Source organism: Musca autumnalis, unplaced genomic scaffold (genome assembly GCF_047663935.1).
Source record: "Musca autumnalis isolate F117 unplaced genomic scaffold, ASM4766393v1 scaffold_4, whole genome shotgun sequence".
Classification (NCBI taxonomy): Eukaryota; Metazoa; Arthropoda; class Insecta; order Diptera; family Muscidae; genus Musca; species Musca autumnalis.
Window position 1 is genome coordinate 248049325 of NW_027411977.1, and position 25641 is coordinate 248074965.

The 25641-nt window shown below is 36.6% G+C and overlaps 2 protein-coding genes across 7 annotated transcripts in view; both read left to right on the plus strand.

Annotated features, from left to right (window-relative positions):
- tey (teyrha-meyrha) overlaps positions 1-9148 on the plus strand; it is a 41895-nt gene extending 32747 nt beyond the window's left edge. For 2 of the 6 annotated variants that reach the window (XM_073987311.1, XM_073987312.1), the window contains exons 4-8: positions 3069-3586; positions 5990-6590; positions 6652-6859; positions 6919-7288; positions 7414-9148. In XM_073987311.1, coding sequence (XP_073843412.1) covers positions 3069-3586; positions 5990-6590; positions 6652-6859; positions 6919-7288; positions 7414-7419 — 1703 coding nt within the window. In that variant the 3' untranslated portion in view covers positions 7420-9148. Of the gene's footprint in view, positions 1-3068; positions 3587-5989; positions 6591-6651; positions 6860-6918; positions 7289-7409 lie in introns of all 6 variants that reach the window. The other 4 variants (XM_073987309.1, XM_073987310.1, XM_073987307.1 and 1 more) reach the window with 3 other exon arrangements.
- A 7367-nt stretch (positions 9149-16515) lies between these two features.
- Oat (Ornithine aminotransferase precursor) lies at positions 16516-24369 on the plus strand. Its single transcript, XM_073981671.1, has 6 exons — positions 16516-16826; positions 17010-17318; positions 17685-17853; positions 23294-23434; positions 23497-24001; positions 24060-24369. Exons 2-6 carry the CDS (start codon positions 17017-17019, stop codon positions 24218-24220), a joined length of 1278 nt encoding a protein of 425 aa, XP_073837772.1. The 5' UTR covers positions 16516-16826; positions 17010-17016; the 3' UTR covers positions 24221-24369.
- Positions 24370-25641: the final 1272 nt, after the last annotated feature.

The window sequence follows — 25641 nt, forward strand, 5'->3', positions numbered from 1 at the left end:
GCAATTCTCTAAATCGGTGATTGGTGAACTCTCTGAAACTCAGCCAATCAGCTTTCCCATGATTGACGAATGTGCGGCGTTCAGAGGTGATGAAATCGGGTGGTCTGCTGATGGAGAAAATTATGGGGAGATGGTCTGATCCAAGAGAAATGACGGGTTGCCAGGTAACGTCATTTGTCAGACCAGGTGACACGATGGTTATGTCTGGCGAACTGTGACACGCTCCTCTAATTCTGGTAGGGGAGTCCTCAGTGACCGAGCAAAACGTAGAGCTATCAATCTGCTCAGCCAGCGCTATACCTCTCTGATCGTTTCCGAGGGCCGAATGCCACATCACATGATGCGCATTAAAGTCCCCCAGGACCAGACGATTATGACCTTCCAAAAGCGGGCTAATGTCAGGCTTATAATCTGAGATACAGCTATTTCTCGGCGGGATGTATACGTTCAGTATACTCTATCTCGGCAGTTCCACACCTGACTGCTACCCCCATACTTTCCATGTACGGGTCATTAAAGGCAGGCTCAAGCGAGATAGGTCTGTATTGAACAGACTGGTGCAAAAGGAAAGCTAATCCCCCACCTCCTCATCTGGTGCGATCCTTCTTTATTACGTTGTAACCATCACAACTTACTGAGCTGTGGTCGTTCAGCATGGTTTCCTCCACCGCCGCGGCCTTGGTTTTCTTCCGATTCATAAAGTCCACTATTTCATCGATCTTACCTCGGAGCCCATTGCAATTAAATTGCAGAAAGGATGAATTTTCTGGGATTGGAACAACAACGGCTGGTGTTAAATGCTGCGCGTGCGGCTGCTGTTGGGGAGACTGCGGGGGAGTTTCGCAATCCGACGACGAAGGAGTTTCGTAATCTGACGACGACTCACTGGGGCTGTGTTCGAGCAGCATGCAGCAACATAGTCCCTATCGTAGTCCCTCGCGTGGGCAAGTCCAGAGCAACCCCTTAAATGCACCCACTCCTGACATCTATTGCATCTCACCGAAGATTGGATATGGGTAAAGATGCGGATGTGACAAACCGAACACAAATATATTGGTCCTGGGTTTTCCACCGTCCCGGCACGGACTAAAAAAATCCGGAGCAGACATTCCGGGATATGCCGCTCCCAGCACAGAAAAACGAAACAAATACAAACACATGTACACTGAGGTGGCAGCCGCTGGCCGGAACGCTGATGTTGTGTGGTCGCGGGTCAATCCGGTACAGAGAAACCGCTGCCGTGGGATTGAGTGCTGATATCCTCTGTTGTAATAAGGGCGGTGTATCAAATATTACAGTAACATGCATTAAAATATCTTTAACGGGTTATGGCCACTAGCGAATTTTACGAAATTGAAAAAAGTACAGGTGGAATAGAATATGCTGCAAAAGATTTCGAGTCGATCCCACAAAAATTGGCTGAGATATGAGCGTTAGAAATGAAAATTGTGATTTGAATGTAATATCGAAGTTTTAAACACACTTTTCTCGAAATGGAAATTTTGACAGCGGTGCCCACAATATTCCACAAATATTTTAATTTATATTTCAATAACAATATCCCTAATATTTCTGACGAGTCCATTTAACTTTGTTACCCATCATTACAGACATGTACATATGTATATAATAATTGTCCTGCATAATAATATGAAATAAATATTAAAGCTTAAAACCCAAATGGATTAACTCACATTTTTTGGCCAAACGATCAAGGAGATTCTACGTACAACGAACAAGTCCTATAAAAATATTTTATTGGCCATATAATATTGTCTTCTATTGATCATGGACAAAATCTGGTGGTTTTCTACTGATCAAAGAAGTCCTCTGATTATCTCCCTTTGATCTCAATAGACCTCTGAAGGATCTATTATTGTCCATAAAAGAGATCTGATCATCTTCTATTTAAAAACAGAGTTTTTTCGGAAAAATGTCCCCCAAAAGAATAAAAATTCATATGGCTATGTATCACTGGATTTGAGGTTCTAAGTTTCAGCGGTCATGTGCAAAGAAAATTGACAAAATTAAGGGGTTTTAACACTAAAATTGATTTTTCCTTATGGGAAAAATTCAAATACTTGAATTTTCAAATGTTTGAATTTTAAACAAGTGACAGTTAACCCCTTTCTCTTAACAAAGTCTTTAAATTAATATCTGGTAATGCCATGAATATTCGTGTAACTGTCTGTCTGGCTGAATGATTGTGGTTGTTGTTGGTTTTGGCATACGTGTTGACTGCTACTCTGTTTCGTTTTTTTTTTTTTTCTTTACATCGTGGTGTTGAAATCACGTCTATGACAAGCTATATGGCTGGATGACTGGTCTATTTTTTAACTGACCTTTTAGCCTGTCCTCCTGCCACACTGTGGTCATTGTTGGCAGGGGCGCGAAAGCGTAACAACAAACAAAATAAGTTTTTTTGACTGCAAATGTCAGTTGTCAGTTGCCAATTATATAATTTGGATGTGCAACAGTAACAACAACAACAACGGCAATAACCTATCCTGCTGTGATTTATTTTAAAACAAAATTAAATCATGGCATTCCCTTGGAATTTTAAAGTTGCCGTTAAGCCATCATGAGTTATCACACATTTACACAACTGATAGAAAAGGAGAAATGGGGGGAGGGAGAGCGTGCAAAACAGTCTCTTATAGAAAATACGTGTTGAAAATATTTAGAAAGCAATTAAAATTGTAATATTTTTTGTTCGCATTCAAAAACAAAAACATAAAAATCCATTCAAAATTCTTGCATAAATTCGAACAAAATTTATGGTCATTGCACACAGAGACAGACAAATCGTTATTCGGTGATATGTGGCATAGAAAATGTTACATTCCCCCCGCACCCTTAATTTGTGTTACAAACATTTGAAATATTTATTTCATTTGAATGCCGCCACACCAGAAGAAGAAGAAGAAGAAGAAGGTCGTTTCAATTTGTAAAACATTAATTTAAAGATTTATTATTTTTGTTGTTGTTGTAGTTATTGTACAGATCAAACCTAAACTCACCTTTCGAATTTTTGTTTTGTTTTGTTTTCTTTTGCTTTCCCTCAATAGATAACCATCGCAGCGACAAACCCTCTACATCATGTGCCTCTTCGATGGCCGCTGTATCGGCAGCAGCAGCCGCAGCTGTGGCCTCCATAGCATCATCACAAGCAGCAGCGGCCGCTTCATCAGCCACCGTATCATCGCACATGGCCGCCCATCACCCTCATCATCCCCATGCCCCACCGCCACATCATGTCCCCCACCATTTACCGCCCTTAAGTGCTCATCATCATCACCATCATCCGAATAGCAGTTTGTTGGCAGCCGCAAGTATGAGCCATAGTTTGGGTTTAGGCGGTCCACCGGGCCTAAGGCCACCACCTGGCCATGTACCCGATATGTGTCCCGTTTGTGGTATTAAGTTATCGGCTGATGAATGGAATTCACATTTTCTCACGGAATTGGATCGTTTGTATAAGTTGAGTTCTGGTATGGAGAGGACGAATTTACAGGCCACTTATATGTTTGCCCAACCCTGCCCATCACAAGAGAATGCCATAAGGACCAGCCATAATCGCTGGGAGGTAAGTGAAAATATGTGATAGATATGATTTAACCTTGCAAAATGTTTCAAATTTTTGATTCAACATTCTAAAATATTGTTCAACATTTGAAAAGTGGATTCAACATTCGAAAATTTTGTATCAACATTCCAAAAAGCGGATTCAACATTGAAAAATGTCGATTCAAAATTGAAAATTGTCGATTCAGCATACTAAAATGTTGATTCAACATTCCAAACGGTTGATTCAACATTTTAAAAATTGGATTCAACATTTTGAAGTTTAAACATACGAAAATGTTGATTCAACATACCGAAATCTTGATTCAACATTCCAAAAACTTGATTCAACATTCCCAAATGTTGATTCAACATTGACACATTTTTAATCAACATACCAAAATTTTGGTTCAACATTCCAAAAGGTGTATCCAACATTCCAAAACATTAATGCATTACAAAATGGTATTTCAACATTCTTAAATGTTGATTTTACATTCCAATGTGGACTCGACTTTTAATAATGTTGAATAGTCAAATATATTGGCTCTACTGTACAAAATTTAGACTTCAGGCCTAACATTACAGAAATGCATGATATACATTACTAAATTTGTTCAACGTTCAAACTTTAATTCAACATTTAAAAATTTTGATTCAACATACCAAAATGTTGATTCAACATTCCAAAATGTGGTTCAAGATTCGAAAAGTGGATTCACTATTCCAAAATGTTGATCCAACATTGAAAAATGTTGACTCTACATATCAAAATGTTGGTTCAACATTCCAAAAGCTTATTCAACATTCCGAAGTTTAACGTTCCGAAATCTTGATTCAACATTCCACAAATATGATTTAACATTCCCAATTGTTGATTCAACATTGAAATACAGTGAAAAATGTTGATTCATAATATCAAAATGTTGGTTCAACATTCCAAAAAGTTGATTCAACATTCCGAAGTTTAAAAATTCGAAAATGTTGATTCAACGTTCCGAAATCTTGATTCAACATTCCACAAATATGATTTAACATTCCCAATTGTTGATTCAACATTGAAATACAGTGAAAAATGTTGATTCATAATATCAAAATCTTGATTCAACATTCCACAAAGATGATTGAACATTCCCAAATGTTGATTTAACATTGAAATACAGTGAAAAATGTTGATTCATCATATCAAAATGTTGGTTCCAAAAAGTTGATTCAACATTCCGAAGTTTAAACATTCGATAATGTTGATTCAACATTCCGAAATCTCGATTCAACATTCCACAAAATTTAGACTTCCCAGGCCTAACATTACACAAATGCATGATATACATTACTAAACTTTGTGCAATGTTCAAACTTTAATTCAACATTTCAAAATTTTGATTCAACATGCCAAAATGTTGATTCAAGATTCCAAAATGTTGTTCAAGATTCGAAAAGTGGATTCAATATTCCAAAATTTTGATCCAACATTGAAAAATGTTGACTCTACATATCAAAATGTTGATTCAACATTCCAAAAGGTTGTTTCAACATTCCGAAGTTTAAACATTCAAAAATGTTGATTCAACATTCCGAAATCTCGATTCAACATTCCACAAAGATGATTGAACATTCCTAAATGTTGATTCAACATTGAAATACAGTGAAAAATGTTGATTCATAATATCAAAATGTTGGTTCAACATTCCAAAAAGTTGATTCAACATTCCGAAGTTTAAACATTCGATAATGTTGATTCACCATTCCGAAATCTCGATTCAACATTCCACAAAGTCGATTTAACATTCTCAAATGTTGATTCAACACTGAAATATGTTGATTCAACTTACCAAAATGTTGGTTCAACATTCCAAATGGTTGATTCAACATTCCAAGTGTGTACTAAACATTACAAAATGTCATTTCAACATTCCAAGGTTGACACGCTTTTGGAAAATTTTGGACAGTCCAATATATTGGTTGGTTCTACTGTACAACATTTTGACTTCCCAAGCCTTAATGTTGACTCAAACATTACAGAAATGGATGATATATGTGCACTAAACTTTGTTCAATATTCAATCGACATTGGAGAATGTTGCCTCAACATTCAAATATGTTGACTCTACATTACAAAATGTTGACTTCCCACGTCATTATGTTCTACATTTGACTCTACACTGCAAAATGTTGGTCGACATTACTAAATGTTGATTCAAAATTACAAAATGTTTAATGAACATTACAACGTGTTGACCAAATGTTTAATCAACATTCAAAACTGTTGCCTCAACATAGGAAATGTTCCTCAACATAAAATCCATCGGCTCAAATTTAATGAAAGAGAATCTATCTTCTTCGCTCTCATTTATTTTAATTAAATTCTAAAGTAAATCCAATCAAATTAATCCTTTTTCTTCCCACATTTCTCTGCCCCACACAGACCTTCCAAAGAATCCGCAATAATCGCCAAAATCGCTTACGCATTAAGGTGCGCAAGCGTAAATACGGCGATATGTATTTCATGGAGAATATGTTCTGCAATTCTTGTCCGATTTGCAAAAGGAAATACGCCTTGGAGACTGGAGGCAAGCTACCGGATGAGGATAACAAACAACAGGATGAAATTGAAACCGTCGATGTGGAATCTTGCAATGATGATGTACCTGATTCAAATTCGGAAATGTCACAGGTACATCATGCCCACATGCCGGCGCTTAGTGGGAGTAGCAGCCATAGTAGTAGCCATAGCAGTTCAAATGGAGGTGGTTCCAATACTCCTGGGGGAGCAAATCTACACAACAGCAATAGCCAGCCTGGGAAATTGGATGGTATATTGTATAGGACTGCAAATTGTGTCATAAGTAAGGATAATGTTCACCAGGCGGCAGAGGAGGATGTTAGCACAAATGTGGCCACAACCACTACGGCCAGTGGTAGTAACAGCAGTAATAGCAGCAGTGCTGGTAGTACCACCAACTGGACCGAGGTTCATAATCAAGGCAATAATAATCATGGAAATGCAAGTCAGGGTCACATATCAGGTAACTAAACTTTGAGGAAATTTTCTCAACAATTTTCTAAACAAACTTCTTTGGGTTTTAGTGAAAAATGTCAGCGAGTTATCCTCGACCACCCATCATTACTACAATGCCGATTCTTGTAATGAGGAGAGGACCGCCAAGGACATGTCCATGGATACATGCAATAATGATAGTGATGAAGATGTTATTGTGGATGATGATGACTCCATTAAAATGTCGAGTTATAACAAGAAACGGAAATATGAAGAGGCCATGGTGGGCAGCAGCAGGTGGGTAAATAAAACAGAAATGTAAAAAATGGAAGATTATGACAATAAATAAAATTTAGAATTTCAGATAATCCCTCGCCGGTGGAAGAAAGACCACGTTCTGAGCCTCAAGTTACCAGTACCGAATCGTCTGTGGAAAATCCCCATAATAATAACAACAACACAAAATACACAGCATTTGAAGATTTGAGAAGTAAACATCTGTCACATCACAGCCAACAGCAGCAACAACATCAGATGACAACTCACCATCAACTTGAAAGAGATTCCCCCAATGGCCATGGCCAGGGAGTGCCACCGCCTTTGCCGCCATCTTCACATGCCGGTTTGATGCCAGGTCTAACACAACAACATCTGGACTCAAAGGTGGGAAATAGTTCCGATATTAAACCGGACATTGATGATGATAACAAATGTTTCATTTGTAAGGTAATTTTTTCAGTTTTGTTAGGGCCCTCCTACTTTGTATTTTTTTTATTTGAAATCGTTTTTAACAAAAAATATTGTCAATATAGTTGTTTTAACTTGTAAACCGTTTTTTATCTTCAAGACAGGTATAAAGGATTTCGCCTCGGATACATTGTTAAGGGGACGTAATTTTTATTTCCATCAAAGTTGTGCCAATGTCATGAGTAGCTATCGTTTAAATAAGGAGATGCAACAACAACAACAGCAGCAGCAACATCAGCAACAAACCGAGGTGGGTAGTACAGATAAATCACCATCATCCCAAAACCAACAGCCGCAGCCAACTTCCCAGCAACAGCAACATGTTGACAATAGCATGGCAACACATAAGGAAAGTTAAGGTATCGATGCTGCAGTGAAGTCTATAATGTGGAAACCAAATCTCTGAATTTAATCACTATCTCAATCTGAGATAAAATACTAAAGCCTATAGCAAAAGGTTACCAGAATATTCACCATACATGCAACATTCACACTGAGTCTATAAACGTAATAACAGCAACAGCTCACTTGATAAAATCGGCAACATGTTGATTACAATGGCAACACACAAGGAAAGTGAAGGTAACACTAATTAGTCCATCAAAGTTACTTATTGGAGAAGATAGGCGGGTGATCACCGCCAATTGTAGAACGGCAACATGTTGTTAAAGCCTTAGCAATACACGTGGGGAAGTTAAGGTAACAATAGCATTATGCCAATATCTCAGCAGTTTTAGCTAATAAGTGTGTCCACCCGATATTTTTAATAATTATTAAAAAAATGTTACTGAATGTTGTCTCTTTACTCAAATTTTGACAATTGTATAATTGAAAAGTTGCCAGGGGTTACGGAGGAAATGTTTCAGCAACATTTAGTCAGAACGCCGACGCACTTAATTGGTGTGTCTTTTTACTTACTAAATGTTGCTGAAACAAAATTTTCAGCAACTTTTCCTTTATACAACTGTCAAAATCTGCAACAGAAGTAATAATTATTACAAATTATTACGTAAAAAGACACAGCTAATATCAACATAGCAGCATGTTGCCAGATTAGATATCATACCTGCAACATTCAAAACGATTCTGTACACTTTTCTAATTTATAAGCAAAATGGTTGATGATGTATGAGAATGGGTTCTCCACGTGAGAACACAAAGTGCAACATGTTGCCAAAGACGAATGTTGCTGACATTTTTATCGAAATGTTATCTTCAAAATGGCCATAAAAAGAAGAATTATAAACATAAGAATTTATTCATTTATGTAATGCCACAAAACCCCCTAGAATCCCCTTATCCCAACCAACACAGAAAAAAATTAAGAATTTATTAGAAGAAGAAAAACAAAGCAAGAATAAACAAATAAATTAAATGTAGTTAAACAAAGAATTAAGTTAAGAAATCACACCCATTTTAAACATGACAACAATATTAATTTAGTGTATAAAGTTAAAAAAAAACTCCCTAAAAAATCAATGTAAATTTTGTTTTTGCCTAGTGACTAAGTATAGATTGGATTGTAAAATAATTTGAATAGATTCTCTCCCCTTTTTTAACTTTATTGTGTAGTTTTTTTTATATAATAATTTTGTATGTTTCCTGACATTTTTGTTAGATAAATTTTCTCTTTAAAAAATGCTTAAAATCAATTATAAACGTATTTAATAATGTATGTGTAATTGTTATTTATATAATTTTAAATTTATCTACAATAAGTGTAATTAAAAAAACATTTTAAATTAATGCAAAAAAAAAACAAAATCATTAGAAATACACGTATTTTAAAACAAACAAACAAAAAAATAAATAACAAAATACTAACGATGAAAAAAGAAATCCAAATTGTCCTGTTTTATTTATTGGGGTTCTGATGTGGTAAGTAATAACCCAGCAAAAAAAGTCCTCCCAAAATCATGGGTTTTGTAGTTATTTTATGACCACTAGAATAACTAGTTATTCTGTGGCCACTAGAAGTTGAAAAGTAAGTTGAAAAAAATTCTATTTTTAGAACAGTTGATGTAGAGATTTTTTTTAATTTCATCACACTTCTTATTTTTATTTTACTTTATTTTATTTCGCTCGCTGTGCGAGTTGAACACACGAACCCTCTGATTTCTAGCCAATACACTACATACTATGCCACGCACACGAACATTAAGGGTTGCTTAAGAACTTAAATGTGCAGTGCACATGTGCACCACGAACTGTTATTTTTTAATTAAAAAAACTTGCGTGCCGACAGTGAGCGTTGAGCACACAACCCTAGGATTTATAGTCGGACACACACTCACTGTGCCACCGTCCTCATTACTTAGTGAGGAGTAAAGTAAGTAGGTTTGCCTTGTAATTTTTTTAAGAAGTATCCCATTATTTTTCAGATTACTTGTAATGGGAAAAGAAGCTTGTTTACATTACTTTGTAATGGGTTACGTAATGACTAATGGATCCGAATTTTTGCTGGGAAGTAGTTTAATAAATGGTTACTGCTGCCATTTATAAAGGCTCTCCATATTCATTCACTTGTTTTTTGTTTTAATATATAAAGCAAGGGTCTTCTGCTGACCCAAAGGGGTTCTTTGGGTCTTTTTTGCCTTCCTTTGACCAAAACCTTCAAAGTGTTTGAATTCAAGGGTAAAGCTTCCAAATACCGTAAATTGTAGCGTATCTATTTATGGGAACTGCGACGAAAGCTCAATTACCCATTACGAAGCTATGGCACCTTCCTGTAGCAGCAAAGATTTAGATATTGTCTGGCGGACATTGAAAAAATATCTCCATTCGTCAAAAAGCCACTAAAACGATTCGTGTTGGGAAGCATAGGCTTGGTAATCTTCGGGTAAATTCACCGCGGAATTAGGGACACAAATGACTGACTTTATTTTACAATATAATTCAAGAATATGTACCCCTATTACATACTCCAACTTTCAAAACAGATTAAGGGGTAAGTAATCGATATAATCCTCGCCAACACGGATGACTCTGATATGAAGAATTGGAGGGTTTCTGAAAAGTTTTCCTTCTCGAATCACAGAAAGATCATTTTCCAAATCTTTATACTTGAAGTTTATCACTTCTCGTAGATATCCTGGAAGAACGGATCGGGGTAAATGCAGAGGCCTGACGGCTTAAAAATTTTGCGAAAAAAATAGTTCTTACATGGTCGAGGGTGCTGTGTTTTCCCTAACCAATACTACCCAGACTTGTTAAGAGAAATTCGGTCCAATCATCTATTTTGGGAAGAAATCCCAACCGGTTTGGTGGAATAAACAGTTAGCCAATTTACGTAAATCAGCTTGGAGAACCTACAATAAAACCAGTAAGGCGAAACTCAGTACTGATTAGGAAGCCTACAAAATTAATTTCAATAAGTAAAAGAGTGAAATCAAGAGAGCTATGCGGTCAGTTTTAGGGAGTCTATGAAGCGGCTTGGTTTTGCGAGAAATTATCTAATTATCTAAATCCATAGATAATATTAAGCGGAACGATGGTTCCGGGACTAACTCTGAAGTAGAGACCTTCAACGCTATAAGAAGTTCACTTCCTGGCGGCGCGGACTTTGACTTGGTCCTGCCAGAATAACTAGTCTCTCAAGACCTCAATGGACGTTTAAAGGGTTATGTCCACTTACAAATTTTACAAAATCGAAAACATTTTTATTGGCTCATTTTAAAGAACAGGTAGAAAATAATATGTGGCAAAAAATCGAGTCGATCGGACAAAAATTATATTTATATCCTCAGCATTTAGCATAAATGGTATATACACTTTCATACGGGCAAAATGTGTCTCATCGAAATAATGGTTTTAGACCCCAAGTATGTTTGGACGAAATGTGTTTCAGACAATTTGGAGTTGATTTAGCACAGTCAATCCGTCTGTCTGTCTGGCTGGCTGGAACGCCCGATAACTTTCGAACGGATCAACCGATTCGGTCCAATGTTTGGGTTTCGTAATATTTTGTCCAAACTTAGTTTAAGTTCGAAGATGGGTTATATCGGTCCACTCCTTCCGGTACCTCCCCCACAAAAGTTCAGAAAAGTGCGGAAAATTTGTGCGCACGATAACTCTTGAAAGAAGTAACCAATTTGGTCCATACTTTGCAAATCGTGAAATTTCTACCAGCCTTAGATGATATTCCAATATGGACTCAATCGGTCTACTCCTTCGGGTACCTCCGGAAATGTTCAGTTTAGGACCTGCTCTCGAATCGCTTTGATTTTTGTTGTAGCAACCTGTATTCACCGCCCCTTATACGGCGGTATATGTTTCATCAGGGGCAAGTCCATACTTGCTGAGAAAAAGGCCTGAAAGGTACAAAAAACCACCCGTGTGTAGTGGTTGGAGCGCAAGATAACTCTCGAACGGATCCGCCGATTTGGTCCAAAATGTGGCCTTCGTAATATTTTGTGCAAACTAAGTTTAAGCTTGAAGATAAGCCATATCGGTCCACTCCTTCAGGTACCTCCCCCACAAAAGTTCAAAAATGTTCGGAAAAATTTTACACACGATAACTCTTGAAGGGAGTAATCGATGTGGTCCATATTTGTGGTCCAAATTTCTACCAGACTTAGATGAGGTTCCAATATGGATTCAATCGGACCACTCCTTCAGGTACCTCCCACACAAAATTTCGGAAAAGTTCAGTTTAGGACCTGGTCTCGAATCACTTTGATTTTTGTTGTAATAACTTGTATTAGCGCCCCCCATACGACGGTACAAGTTTCATCTGGGACAAGTGCATACTTCCTGAGAAAATAGCCTGAAAGTTGCAAAAAAAACCCTATGACACCGTGTGTAGTGGTTGGAGCGCAAGATAACTCTCGAACGGATCTGCCGATTCGGTCCAAAATTTGGTTTAAGTTCGAATATAAGCCATATCGGTCCACTTTTTCAGGTACCTCCCCCACAAAAGCTCAAAAATGTTCGAAAAAATTGTGCCCACGACAACTCTTGAAGGGAGTGACCGATTTGGTCCATACTTTACACATCCTAATATATCTACCAGATATACTGGTATGTTCTGAGACACACTTCACCTCTCACTTCACGCCTCAAGCATTTTATTCACCCCATTTACTCCTATTTTTTGATGGACTAGTATGTACTCTTCTTTTTAAATACCCTAATGCATCTTAGCCCACAGAAATTCGCAAAAAATAGGAGTAAACGGGGTAACAAACCGCTTGAGGTGTGAAGTGAGAAGTGAAGTGTGTCTCAGAACATACCCGATAGATTAGGTTAGAATATGGACTATATTCGTTCACTCCTTCGGGTACCTCCCACACAAAATTTCGGATAAGTTCGCTTTAAAACCTGCTCTCGAATCACTATGATTTTTGTTGATACAACTTGCATTCGCCGCCGCAATTACGACTGTAAAAGCTTTTTCAGGGGCAAGTCCATACATCTTGAGAAAGCAGCCCAAAAGGTGTAGAAACCCCTATAGCACCATATGTAGTCGCTGGAGAGCACTATAACTCTTGAACTGATCAACCGATTTGGTCCAAAATATGGCATTCGTCATATTTTGACCAAACTTAGTTTCAGTTCGAAGATGGGCAACAACTTCCGGTACTCCTAATATGTTGTCCAAATTTAGTTTAACTTCTAAAATGACCAATATCGATCTTCTCCTTATGGTACCTCGCCCACAAAAGTTCAACAATTGTGTCGATCTGTCGGTAGATTAAAGTTTAAATTGACATAGGCTGAGGGTATATCTCTGTCGGCAAAGCCGACTGATAGTTTTAAACTTGTTTTAATTCCATTTCGCTTAAGGACAAGATTACTTAGTTCTTAATGATCCCACACAAACATACGCTGATCGGTTTATTCATTTTCGAGCTACAGTGGGCACCGCAAACTGCTTTAGTAAAAACAGTGTTTCGTAGGCGCCTATTTGCCAGAACACTATGCAATATTTATCAACAAAAAATTTCGGCAAGTAGCTCAATGACAAAAGAAACAAAATTTTCTAAAAAAAATTTGGGTAAATTTCTTTTAAAAAGTTAATGAATAATGTTTTTTCATGCTCAATAAGTGGTCATAACCCGTTAACAGCTTTCAGCTTTACAAATCACATAATTAAGTTCCAAAAAGATCAGTAGATCTCAGCATGCTTACATCAAGGGCAAATCAGTAGAAACCACCTTGTATGAGGTGGTCGGACACGTTGAGAAGAAAATAGAGAATTAAACTTCACTTTAGCGGCCTTTCTCGATATAGTTAATAATGTAAAGCTTGAATTCATCCATAGCACTCTCTGCAACACAGGAATTTCCTCTACCCTAGTGCAATGGAGAGTGTGTATGTTGTCTATAGAAGACGTCTTCTTGCGGTGTATACAAGACCTTATGAAATCTTCTGTTGTTTGCAGAAGACCCAAGAGGTATTCAGTTATGTATGGAAGACCTCAAGAAACCTTTTTTGTCTTTAGAATGCCTCAAGAGGTTATTTTTTCTATAGAAGAAACCCAGTAGTCTTCTGTTGTCGATAGAGGACTTCAAGAGGTCTTTTGTTGTTTGAAGAAGACCTCAAGAAGTCTTTTGTTTTCTAATGAAGGATTTGTTTTGTCTAAAGAATACCTCAAGAGGTCTTCTGCTATCTATGGAAGACATCAAGAGGGCTTTTGTTAACTATTGGAGATCTCATGGAGTCTTCTCTTGTCTACAGAAAAACTGATTCTTCTTTTGTCTATAAAAGATTTCAAGGAGTTTTGTTTTGTCAAAAGATATCCTCAAGAGGTCTTACATTGTTCGTAGAAGACCTCAGGAGTTTTTCTAAAAATCTTCTGTTCTCTATAGGATACCTCAAGATATTGGCTTATATTGTTTATAGAAGACTTCAATAAGTAATTTGTTGGTCCACGATCTCATCCGCTGTCTATCGATCGATCGATGAGATGCTGCAAAGTAGGATCATTGATTCATGCATAGGAAAACTGTAAACAGAGGCATCTAATGGTAACAGAGACATCTTGTATGTTTCGACCAGCTGAAAACCAGGGTAGTGGCCTATACTGATGATGTAGTAGTGGTAATAAGTGGTAAAGTTTTGCCAACCGTAACTAACCTAATGCAAGGTGGTCTTGGAATCGACCCAGAGAACTTGTACTATTCACTAGAAAACGCAAAATTGGCAATTTTCAGCCTCAGCCTCCATTTTGATTTTAAATCATTGTACCCTGCTATCGTTACTGCATGCCCAGACATTTGTAGTGCAATTGTAATGAATCGGACAGATCTGTATTGGAATTCTGTAACACACTTTTTGAGTTACCAACAAAATATCAACAAAAGCTGAAAACAATGTTGCTATTAGTAGGACATAGCGACAGCTTTATTTTGGTTGCTCACTTACCGAAATTATTAGCATTTTAATTTTAGCGATTTTTGTCGGTAAATCGAAAAATGAGTTACAGAATTCCACTACTGATCTAAAGAATGTTCATGGGGTCGTCCATGGTTTTAAAAATATCGCCGACATCTTAAACCAATATTCTAAGGAAAAATTTGACGTGGATATAGGCCTCAAACAACTTCTGAGAAATACTACTACTGTAAAGAAGACATCAATGAGCTTCTACTGATTTAAAGAAAACCCCAACCTCTGCTTTTAACCTAAAGACAACTTCTGTTTTATTGACGACGAGATTTTGCGATCAAATAATAATTATGGGCTTGTCCATGGTTGTAAAGAAATATCCAAAAAGCTTCTGCGTATTTCCGAGTTTTATGAAATTTTTAATGACCTAAAGAAGTCTTCTGAAAACTTCCACTGACGTCAGAACTACCTCTGGGAACATCTGCTGACCAGAACATGACCTCAGCCCCATGTTTCCATTTATTGGCCTAAGAAGACCTACCTAATGACTTTAAGATTTTACAGAATTTAGGCTATAGAAGACTTTTGAAATATTTTAATGTCTCAGAGAATAGAAGAATCCTTTAAAGACCTTAAAGGATATTAGTAGTCCTAAAGAAAGCATCAGGCGTCCTTTGAAGTACTCTGAATTATATGAAATCTTTTAAGGGTCTAAAGAATCTATCTGCAGATTTATATTGTCATAAAGAAGGTTCCAGGTCACTTTATCTAATCTAATAAAAGACAATATCAGAGGTTTCTGATTTAGTATAGAATACCTATGACTTAAACCTCTGGTTTATAAAAGACGTTCCACGCTGTTAGACTTTTTAAAAGCCCTATCGGATTGTTAACAATTAAAATAAACAAATTCTGATTGAACAAAACTTCAGTTTTTTAATAGAATTGGAAGCCCCTGTTTATAGTTTCGCTTAGACTAATATGAGATCTATGAATGAAGACATCTGACGGTTTCTATAGTCCCTATGGAGAACTGTAACAAACTCTAGTCTAAAGAAAACCTCTGACCACCTGACCCAAGAAGTCCTCTGAAGTTAGTGGACTAAATAAAGCCCACAGGCGCATGTGCAGAACCTACAAACCTCTATTGAGATATTTTTTAGAGAAGTTCTAATGACTTGTTGTAACCGACAAATGTTGGTTTTGTTGCTATGTGGGACTTTCGAGGTCCCCTCCTGATATGTTGAAACTCTGAAGGTTTAACGCCACACTTAAAAATGTTCGATGCTGTCTTACCCGATTCCGAGTCCAGACATTCAACGTGCAGGGCGGGCATACAAACTACTGCGGAGAAACTTCGGCAATCTCTAGGGACTCTGGGGCCTTCTACTTGAAGCGAAAACAGTTTTTATATTGATGTCTGGAATACCTCCGTATAGTTCAACTGATTAAATTAATGTATTCGTTTCCCCTATCAGACGCCTTATGTATTATATAAACATAAAACACATTTCTGAAGTCTTACTGAAAATTTCTGAGGTATTCCAGGGATATCAATGGATATTACAATCTTATGCTAATGCTAAGATCGTAGATAATATATCTTAAGAGATTTCAATTTTCCACACATTGTAGCTCATAATAACATTTTACTTTGAGTAGATTATTAATAGAACAACAAATAGGGAATCTCTTACTTAAATTATTATCAGAGGTTATTAAAGTCTCTTTGGAAAAACAAACAACATAATTATTTATGGAATTCCAAATCTCTTCTCTTCCATACAAGAGAATGTTAGGTAGCATTGAGGTTTATTCTTAATCTCTTTGTAGATTCTCCAACTGATAAGAAAAATCAAACAAGCACTTTAATGTTAATTACTATGTTTCGCAGATTGTTGGCGTCTGTCCAACCGGCTGATTACTGGCTGAGTGGCAGCGATCAATTGCCTTAACGCTCTGAGCGGTTCTATCCAGTTGTCGATTGAATTAGTCTTGAGCAAGCAGTCACTTCGAACACTACAAATTGCATTGGCCCGCTGATATCGCACGCTAAGAGAATTATTAGTGACGTCAAGTTTTATTAATTTCATTCAGTTCGCCCCGAGATTGTTTTCAAACGATTGCCGCCGCATCGTAAATTTTGCGTTATTGAAAATTATTTGTTGTCTGTTAAATTTCTGTTAAGGTAAGCATAAACAAATAAGTGTCAAGTGTTTTCCATTTCGGATATTTTTCCTATTAAAAAGTTCCCAGGTGAAGAAGGAATCAATGTCAAGTTTAAAGTGAAGCTGAAATAAAGAATTCATTTTAGCTATGCAAATGACACTAATGAACGCATTTTTTCTTTCTATGTTTTCTATTGTCGCAGTCGCAATATGTTTTCAAAATTAACAACCAGATTGGCACCCCGCCTCTGCACACCCGGCACAACAATTGCTGCCAGTCGTCAATTGACTTCGCAACAAGTTTTTGAACGTGAAGATAAATACGGCGCTCACAATTATCATCCCCTACCCGTGGCACTCACCAAAGCCAAGGGAGTCTTTGTTTGGGATGTGGAGGGTAAGCGGTATTTTGATTACTTGAGCGCTTATTCGGCTGTCAATCAAGGCCATGGTCATCCTAAAATTATAAAAGCGCTCACAGAACAAGCCCAAGTATTGGCCTTGACTTCACGGTAAGTTAAAATAAAAAGAAGAAGAAAAAACCAGGAGCAATGGAAAGTTTCCTATGGAAGCCAAGCAAGAAGTGGAGATAAGCAAATAATTACTAACTGAATTTCTAAATTTAAAAATACAATTATCAATCCGATGGAGTATTATTGACGAGCATTACAGTCTTATCAGAGTAGTACACCATAAAATCATTGAACTACAGCTGATAGTGTTTTTTTCGGATGAATGGTGTGGGCCAACAATATTCCAGCAATCACATAGGTCAGGCCTTATCTCACTTCTTGCTGTTGTTTTTGATTTGAAATTTTAAGCATATTACTTGCAACTTGTTGTGATTATTATTTGTGCCGTATTTTTTCATTTAACAGAGCTTTCTATTCGGATGTTTTGGGAGAATACGAGGAATATGTCACCAAATTGTTCGGCTATGACAAGGTTTTGCCCATGAATACTGGTGTGGAAGGTGGAGAAACTGCCTGCAAATTGGCCAGAAAATGGGCCTACACTAAGAAGAATATACCCAAGAATCAAGCTAAGGTAAGAAAGTTAAGATATTCAAAATGCAAAGATAACAAGATATAATTTAAAAGAAGATTTCGGAAGCAGCGTCTGTAGAATTCTACTAACTTCCGGAAGGTCTAAAAATGTTCAGGAGATTTGAATTACAGCTAAATTACAGCTACAGACCTAAATAATACTTCTCTTTTTCGATACTAAGCAGAGGCAAAGTTATAGGATGTTACACTGACCTAAAGAAACGCTCTTTGATATTCTGCGAACCTTAAAGGTCCTCTACTATGGTCTTCTACAAATCTCTGAGGTCTTTGATATTCTACGAAACTAAAAATATGGTCTTCTACAGATTTAGAACAAAATCTGAGGTCTTTATCTGACATATATAACGCTTCCAACCTCTCCTTAAGGCCTACGGAAACTTTAAGGTGGTTTTTGTCAAAGTTTAGCGCTTAAAAATCTACCTGGAAATTGGTAAAAATAAGCCAAAACTCTGAAGAAGACTATCAAGAATCAGAAGAAGCCAAGAAACTGCCATCCTTTGAATCGGAAGAACTACAGAACATAAATTGCTTAAAAGAAGGCCTCTGAGGACTTTTAAAATCTTTACTGATCCCTAGAAGGCATATCTAGACTTCTACACCTTTTTCAAACATTTTAGTTGTAATTCGTAACATTCCATTTGTACTTCGAATTACTCAATTTGTAATTCGAATTATTCCATTTGTATAATAATTCCAATTATTCCCTTTGTATAATGATTCGAATTATTACATTTATAATTCGAAATATTCCATTTGTAATTCGAATTATTTTATTTGAAATTGCATATAAAATGATTCGAACTACAAATGGAATAATTCGAATTTCAAATAGAATAATTCGAATTACAAATGGAATAGTTCGAATTACAAATGGAATAATTCGAATTACGAGTGGAATAATTCGAATTACCAATGAATGATATGAATTAAGAATACAATTCTCGAATTACAATTAAAATAATTCGAATTACAACTGAAAAAGGTGTACAGATCAAGAAGAATTTAAAGTTGTTCCGCCGAGGAATACCACTGGTAAAAATTATTTAAAGGACCTTTACCGACCACCAAGGATTTCTACTGACTTCAATTTTTTCCGCTGATCACAGGTATTATTTCTATTGCAAGTCTATATAGCACCTTTGAGTTTTGGTAATGACCTATGTCTTCTAATGACCTAAAGAAAGATTCTTAGGCCTTCGACTTCCCTAAAGAATACAGCTAAGCAAATTGATCAGGTTGAGTCATATCCGATAAATTTTTGCAAAGTTCTGATTATTAAAGGGCTCCCACTGACCTATACAATATCTCAAAGGATTTCTACTGATCTATGAAAAACCTTTGAGGTTTTCACATTGTCTTTGGGTAGTTGTCAGGGACCTTCCACTGATCTCAATTGCAGCCATTAGTTCTTCCACGGCCCTAAATAGCACCTTTGAGGATTACTAATAACCTATGAAAAGTAAAGAAGGTCATTTTGCCATTCTAAAAAATCTTGAGGTCATCTGCAAATCTAAAGAAAGATTTTTGTACCTTGTACTGAATTTGGAAAAATAATCCAAGATTTCTTCTGACCTTTAAAGGACTCACACTGACCTACATAATATCCCAGAGGATTTTTGCTGTTCTTTGTAAGATTTATAGACTTTGATTGATCTATGAAAGGACTTTTAGGACTTGTTATAGAGCTGCGGAACATTTGTAAGCCTGTATAACAACTTTTGGGTTTTCCACCGGCTTAAACAATATTTCTGAAATTTTGTATTTATTGTGTAAGGTCTCCACAGCCCTATAGAGAACTTCCAATATATCCTACTGAACATAACAAGACCTGTGAGGTCTCCTATTAACTTTTGGCAGTACATAAAGGCGACCTCTTAGGACTTTTAGTGATCTATGAAAGGTCTCCTAGGTTTCCTAGGACTTCTTACAGAGCTACGAAACATTTGTAAAAACGATTTTTAGCCTGCAGAACATCTTTTGGAGTTACCACTGGCGTCCACAGTCTTATAGAGGACTTCTAAGCTCTCCTACTGAACCGTAGTAGATCTGTGATGAGGTTTTCCGTTTACTTTTAGAAGTAAAGACAAGCTCTTGGGATTTTGATTGATTTTTAAAGGTCTCCTAGGACTTCTTAAAGTGGTACGGAACATTTCTAAGAACTATTTGAAGCCTTTAGAACATATTTTGGAGTTTCCTTTGATACCGATATGAAACGCTTCCTATGACTTCTTACAGAGCTACGGAACACTTGTAGAACTACTTGTAGCCTGAAGAACATATTTTGGGGTTTCCACTCGCTTAAGGCCGTATAAGACTGGTAAAGGCTTCTATTGAATTTTAGAAGTAAAGACAACCTTTTGGGATTTCGATTGAACTACGGAACATTTGTAAGATCTACTTGTAGCCTTAGAGCAACTTTTGGGTTTTACACTGGCTTATAGAAGGTTTCTGAGATTTCCTATTGACTTATGAAGTCTCCGCAGTTATACAGATGACTACTATATTCTCCTACTAAACGGTAAGTGGCAAATGAGGCCTTTACGGAGGTACGGAACATTTGTAAGAACTACTTGTAGTTTATAGAACATCCTTTGTGGTTTCCGCTTGCTTATAGAAAATTCTTACGGTGGACTTCTGAGCTCTCCTACTGAACCGTGAAAGTAAAGACGACTTCTTAGGATTTTGAGTGGTTTACGAAAGGTCTCCTAGGACTTCTTACAGCGCCACGGAAAGTATGTAAGGACCTGTATAACATCATTTCGGGTTTCTATTGGTTCATAGATGATTTCTGAGATTTTCTATTGAATTATGGGATTACCAAACTCTTATAAAGGACTTCTAAGCTCTCCCACTAAACTGTAGAAGACCTATGAGGCCATCCATTGAGTTTTGGAAATAAAGACGACTTCTTGGGATTTTGATTGAACTACCACTGGCTTATAAAAGATTTCTGAGATTTTCTATTGATTTTTCGGTCTCCACAGTGCTACCATAGAAGGCGTTTGAGGCCCCCCATTGACTGTTAGAAGTAAAGACAACTTCTTATAACATTGATTGATCTATGAAAGGCCTCCTAGGATTTCTTTCTGAGATTTTCTATTGATTTATGAGCTCTCCACAGCCCTATAGAAGACTTCTAAGAACTCTTACTGAACCGCAGAAGGACATAGAAACATTATGCAGAAATTAAAACTCTTAAGACATTTTACTTATCTGTTTTTTAAAAATAGTCTGGCTTAATCCCATTGTTGTTGTTTTAATATTTTAAAACAACTATTTTATTAGTGGAAACGATTTGGCATTGTTCGCCAAGGGGTAAGGCAGGGAATACTATAGTTTCGATCCACGCCACTGGATCTCATCAGTTCCCTTGTTTCTTGTTTGTGGATATTCTCCACCGAAGTTATTTTTCAATAACTTCTTCAACAAGAAACGTTTTATACCCAAACATCAATCGTCAGCTCGAAGTATAAAGGTAAGCAAAGAAAAAAGTTCAATGAGAAGTTTTTCCTTGGCAACCTCATACAACTCCGACGAAAGTGTCTGCGAAACAATTCAAATCTCTTCCACTTGTGTGTGTTGTCGAATTTCGACAAATGCACACACCAAAATTTGGTTGGTCTGCTTTACAGCAAAAACAACACACGTCGTGCCAGTGTCTTCAATTTGAAGCATTGTGGCGTTTTTTTTTTTTTTATTGGGATAGCGTTTGCAATTTTGTTTTTTAAAAATAGTCTGGCTTAATCCCATTGTTGTTGTTTTAATATTTTAAAACAACTATTTTATTAGTGGAAACGATTTGGCATTGTTCGCCAAGGGGTAAGGCAGGGAATACTATAGTTTCGATCCACGCCACTGGATCTCATCAGTTCCCTTGTTTCTTGTTTGTGGATATTCTCCACCGAAGTTATTTTTCAATAACTTCTTCAACAAGAAACGTTTTATACCCAAACATCAATCGTCAGCTCGAAGTATAAAGGTAAGCAAAGAAAAAAGTTCAATGAGAAGTTTTTCCTTGGCAACCTCATACAACTCCGACGAAAGTGTCTGCGAAACAATTCAAATCTCTTCCACTTGTGTGTGTTGTCGAATTTCGACAAATGCACACACCAAAATTTGGTTGGTCTGCTTTACAGCAAAAACAACACACGTCGTGCCAGTGTCTTCAATTTGAAGCATTGTGGCGTTTTTTTTTTTTTTTTTTTTTTTTTTTTTTTTTTTTTTTTTTTTTTATTGGGATAGCGTTTGCAATTTTGTTTTTTAAAAATAGTCTGGCTTAATCCCATTGTTGTTGTTTTAATATTTTAAAACAACTATTTTATTAGTGGAAACGATTTGGCATTGTTCGCCAAGGGGTAAGGCAGGGAATACTATAGTTTCGATCCACGCCACTGGATCTCATCAGTTCCCTTGTTTCTTGTTTGTGGATATTCTCCACCGAAGTTATTTTTCAATAACTTCTTCAACAAGAAACGTTTTATACCCAAACATCAATCGTCAGCTCGAAGTATAAAGGTAAGCAAAGAAAAAAGTTCAATGAGAAGTTTTTCCTTGGCAACCTCATACAACTCCGACGAAAGTGTCTGCGAAACAATTCAAATCTCTTCCACTTGTGTGTGTTGTCGAATTTCGACAAATGCACACACCAAAATTTGGTTGGTCTGCTTTACAGCAAAAACAACACACGTCGTGCCAGTGTCTTCAATTTGAAGCATTGTGGCGTTTTTTTTTTTTTTTTTTTTTTTTTTTCTTTTTCTTTGCTTACCTTTATACTTCGAGCTGACGATTGATGTTTGGGTATAAAACGTTTCTTGTTGAAGAAGTTATTGAAAAATAACTTCGGTGGAGAATATCCACAAACAAGAAACAAGGGAACTGATGAGATCCAGTGGCGTGGATCGAAACTATAGTATTCCCTGCCTTACCCCTTGGCGAACAATGCCAAATCGTTTCCACTAATAAAATAGTTGTTTTAAAATATTAAAACAACAACAATGGGATTAAGCCAGACTATTTTTAAAAAACAAAATTGCAAACGCTATCCCAATAAAAAAAAAAAAAAAAAAAAAAAAAAAAAAAACGCCACAATGCTTCATTTTACTTATCTATAGAAGGCATGTGAAAAATATATGGGGCCTCCATCATATTTAACCGACTTCCAAGAACGTCTATTTATTAACCCATAGTGAAGTCGTTTACAGGTTAATGAAGACCTCTGGTAGGTTATTAAGAAGAAATATGAGGAATCTCAGTATCCTTCTATGATACAAAACGCTTCCTTAATATGTAACGGAAATATTTAGGAAATGTCGCCTACATCACTGAGGGGTATTTTGCCACCGTTGAAAAATTTTGATGTTTCCTGGCCTGGGAATCGAACCCAAAATATACAAACATTTATTCCTTTATTTTGTTTTTAGATTGTCTTTGCCGAAAATAACTTCTGGGGCAGAACACTATCAGCCGTTTCAGCTTCTACTGATCCAAGCAGTTACGAAGGCTTTGGACCATTTATGCCTGGTTTTGAAATAATCAAATACAATGATGTGCAAGCTTTAGAGGTATAGTTACATAACAACTACTTTATGTGAAGTGTGAAAATAAAAATGGTTTTTACTTTCAGAAAGCTCTTCAAGACCCCCACGTTTGTGCCTTTATGGTTGAACCCATTCAAGGTGAAGCTGGCGTTGTGGTGCCCGATGATGGCTACCTAAAACAAGTACGTGATTTATGTACCAAAAACAATGTTTTGTGGATTGCTGATGAGGTACAGACAGGCTTGGCCCGTACCGGTCGCATGTTAGCTGTTGACCATGAAGGCGTAAAGCCCGACATTTTAATCTTGGGCAAAGCCTTGTCTGGTGGTATGTACCCTGTATCGGCTGTCTTGGCCAATGATGATATTATGTTGTGCATTAAACCCGGCGAGCATGGTTCAACATATGGTGGTAATCCCTTGGGTTGTAAAGTGGCCATGGCTGCCTTGGAAGTGTTGCAAGAAGAGAAATTGGCAGAAAATGCCGAGAAAATGGGTCAATTGTTGAGAAGCGAATTGAATAAGTTGCCCAAGGAGGTGGTGTCAGTTGTGAGAGGAAAGGGTCTACTCAATGCCATTGTTATCAATTCAAGTAAGTTGCAAGAGCAATGATGTTTGAACAAACATAAATTTTATGTTTTTTTTTATAGAACACGATGCCTGGGATGTTTGCTTGAAGTTAAAGGAAAATGGTTTATTGGCCAAGCCCACCCATGGTGATATCATACGCTTTGCTCCTCCCTTGGTGATCAACGAAGAGCAAATGTTGGAAAGTGTAGATATTATTAAGAAGACCATCATGTCGATGTAAAATGAAGCCTCGCCCAAAGACAATATCAATACCCTAACTGAATCCATGAATCTGAAGTCTGAATATTAAGTAAAAAACGCATTTAAATGTAGATATCTAAGTGCATCTTTTTGTACAATAAAAAAACGTCTATATTTTTTAATAAAAAACCTAATTTCCCTTTTGTTGGAAAGTAAAAAAACGAAAGAACGCATTACGGCAATGACAAAAGTGTGTCAAACAAAGCCATTGACAGACGTCGTTGGACCATCAAAACCCAAAAAATAATTGAATCATAAAATTACCACTCATTTAGTTGCGGCCTTGAAGGAAATGGCCAAAAACATTAAGATAAAAAACGCCTCAAATAATATAAAACGAAATTATTACCAAAAAACCGCGCTGTGAAAAAATCTCTCAATTTTTAATAAAAATTGTCATATTCTTCGTCGCTTTTTTTCAGGCGAAAAAATGTTTTAATTAAATCACGGCTACTTCATTTAAATGATGGGGATGGTCTTGAGACAAATCAAGTGACATGCGGTCGTTAAGCAATAAATTGGCTACAAGAAAGGACATTTTGTGACAACACAATGGCAGTGGCAGCAACGGCAACAGCAAGGATACATGAAAATGTCAAAGTTGTCTTCTTGCATTGTGTTCTTTCTGTCGCATTATCTCTTGGCCAAGTAGTTAAGAAAACAAATACTTTCATTTATTTTCTGTCAGGAATTTCGAGGCAGTAAAAACCGTTAACAAGAGAATCTTAAAAAAAGGTAATTATTGTTCTGTAAAAAAAAAAATACCAAAAAAGATTTGGAGTGGGGGACTTTTTTCGGGGTGATGAAATGAATGGTGGTGGTGGTGGAGGAAAGGTGCTAGAAATTCTATTCAAATTACAACCAGCCAAATATAAACAAAGATTGTCGCTACAAAAGGATTACAAACATTTGGCAATAAAGACAAATAATGAGTTTCGCGATCCAGAATGGTGGGAAACAATGGTCATAAAAATTGCAACAAGACTCGTCAAGGTATTTAAGCAAATATTCATTTTGAGACTTTGAATATGAAATTGATATTAAAAAATTATGTATCAAATATATGAGAAGGTGTATATGTATATATACAGCATAAATAATATAAAGTTAACAAGTTGAAGGCGAAACATTTTTATTGGTTTTAAATATCACACATGTCGAACAAGCTTTTGATTTTGTAATTGAATATGACCATTTCAAAAGTACGTTTTTAAAAAAATCGTAGAAATTCCAGTTCAATAGCCAATCAAAATGTGGAAATCATGTTTCAGCTATAGTAATTAGATTCTCTGGGAAATAAATGCTAAATTTTAATACAAAACATAAAAATGGTAAGGGAGGTGCTACAATGCAACCTTTCTAAAAGAAGGGTTACTTCTGTAGACCCTTTCTGATAGAAAG

Excerpts from the sequence above, each read along its gene's own strand:
- Oat (XM_073981671.1), top strand. The coding sequence starts at position 17,017 with ATGTTTTCAAAATTAACAACCAGATTGGCACCCCGCCTCTGCACACCC. Across the intron at positions 17,319-17,684 it reads GTATTGGCCTTGACTTCACG|AGCTTTCTATTCGGATGTTT; the intron begins GTAAGTTAAAAT and ends TTCATTTAACAG. Across the intron at positions 17,854-23,293 it reads TACCCAAGAATCAAGCTAAG|ATTGTCTTTGCCGAAAATAA; the intron begins GTAAGAAAGTTA and ends TTTTGTTTTTAG.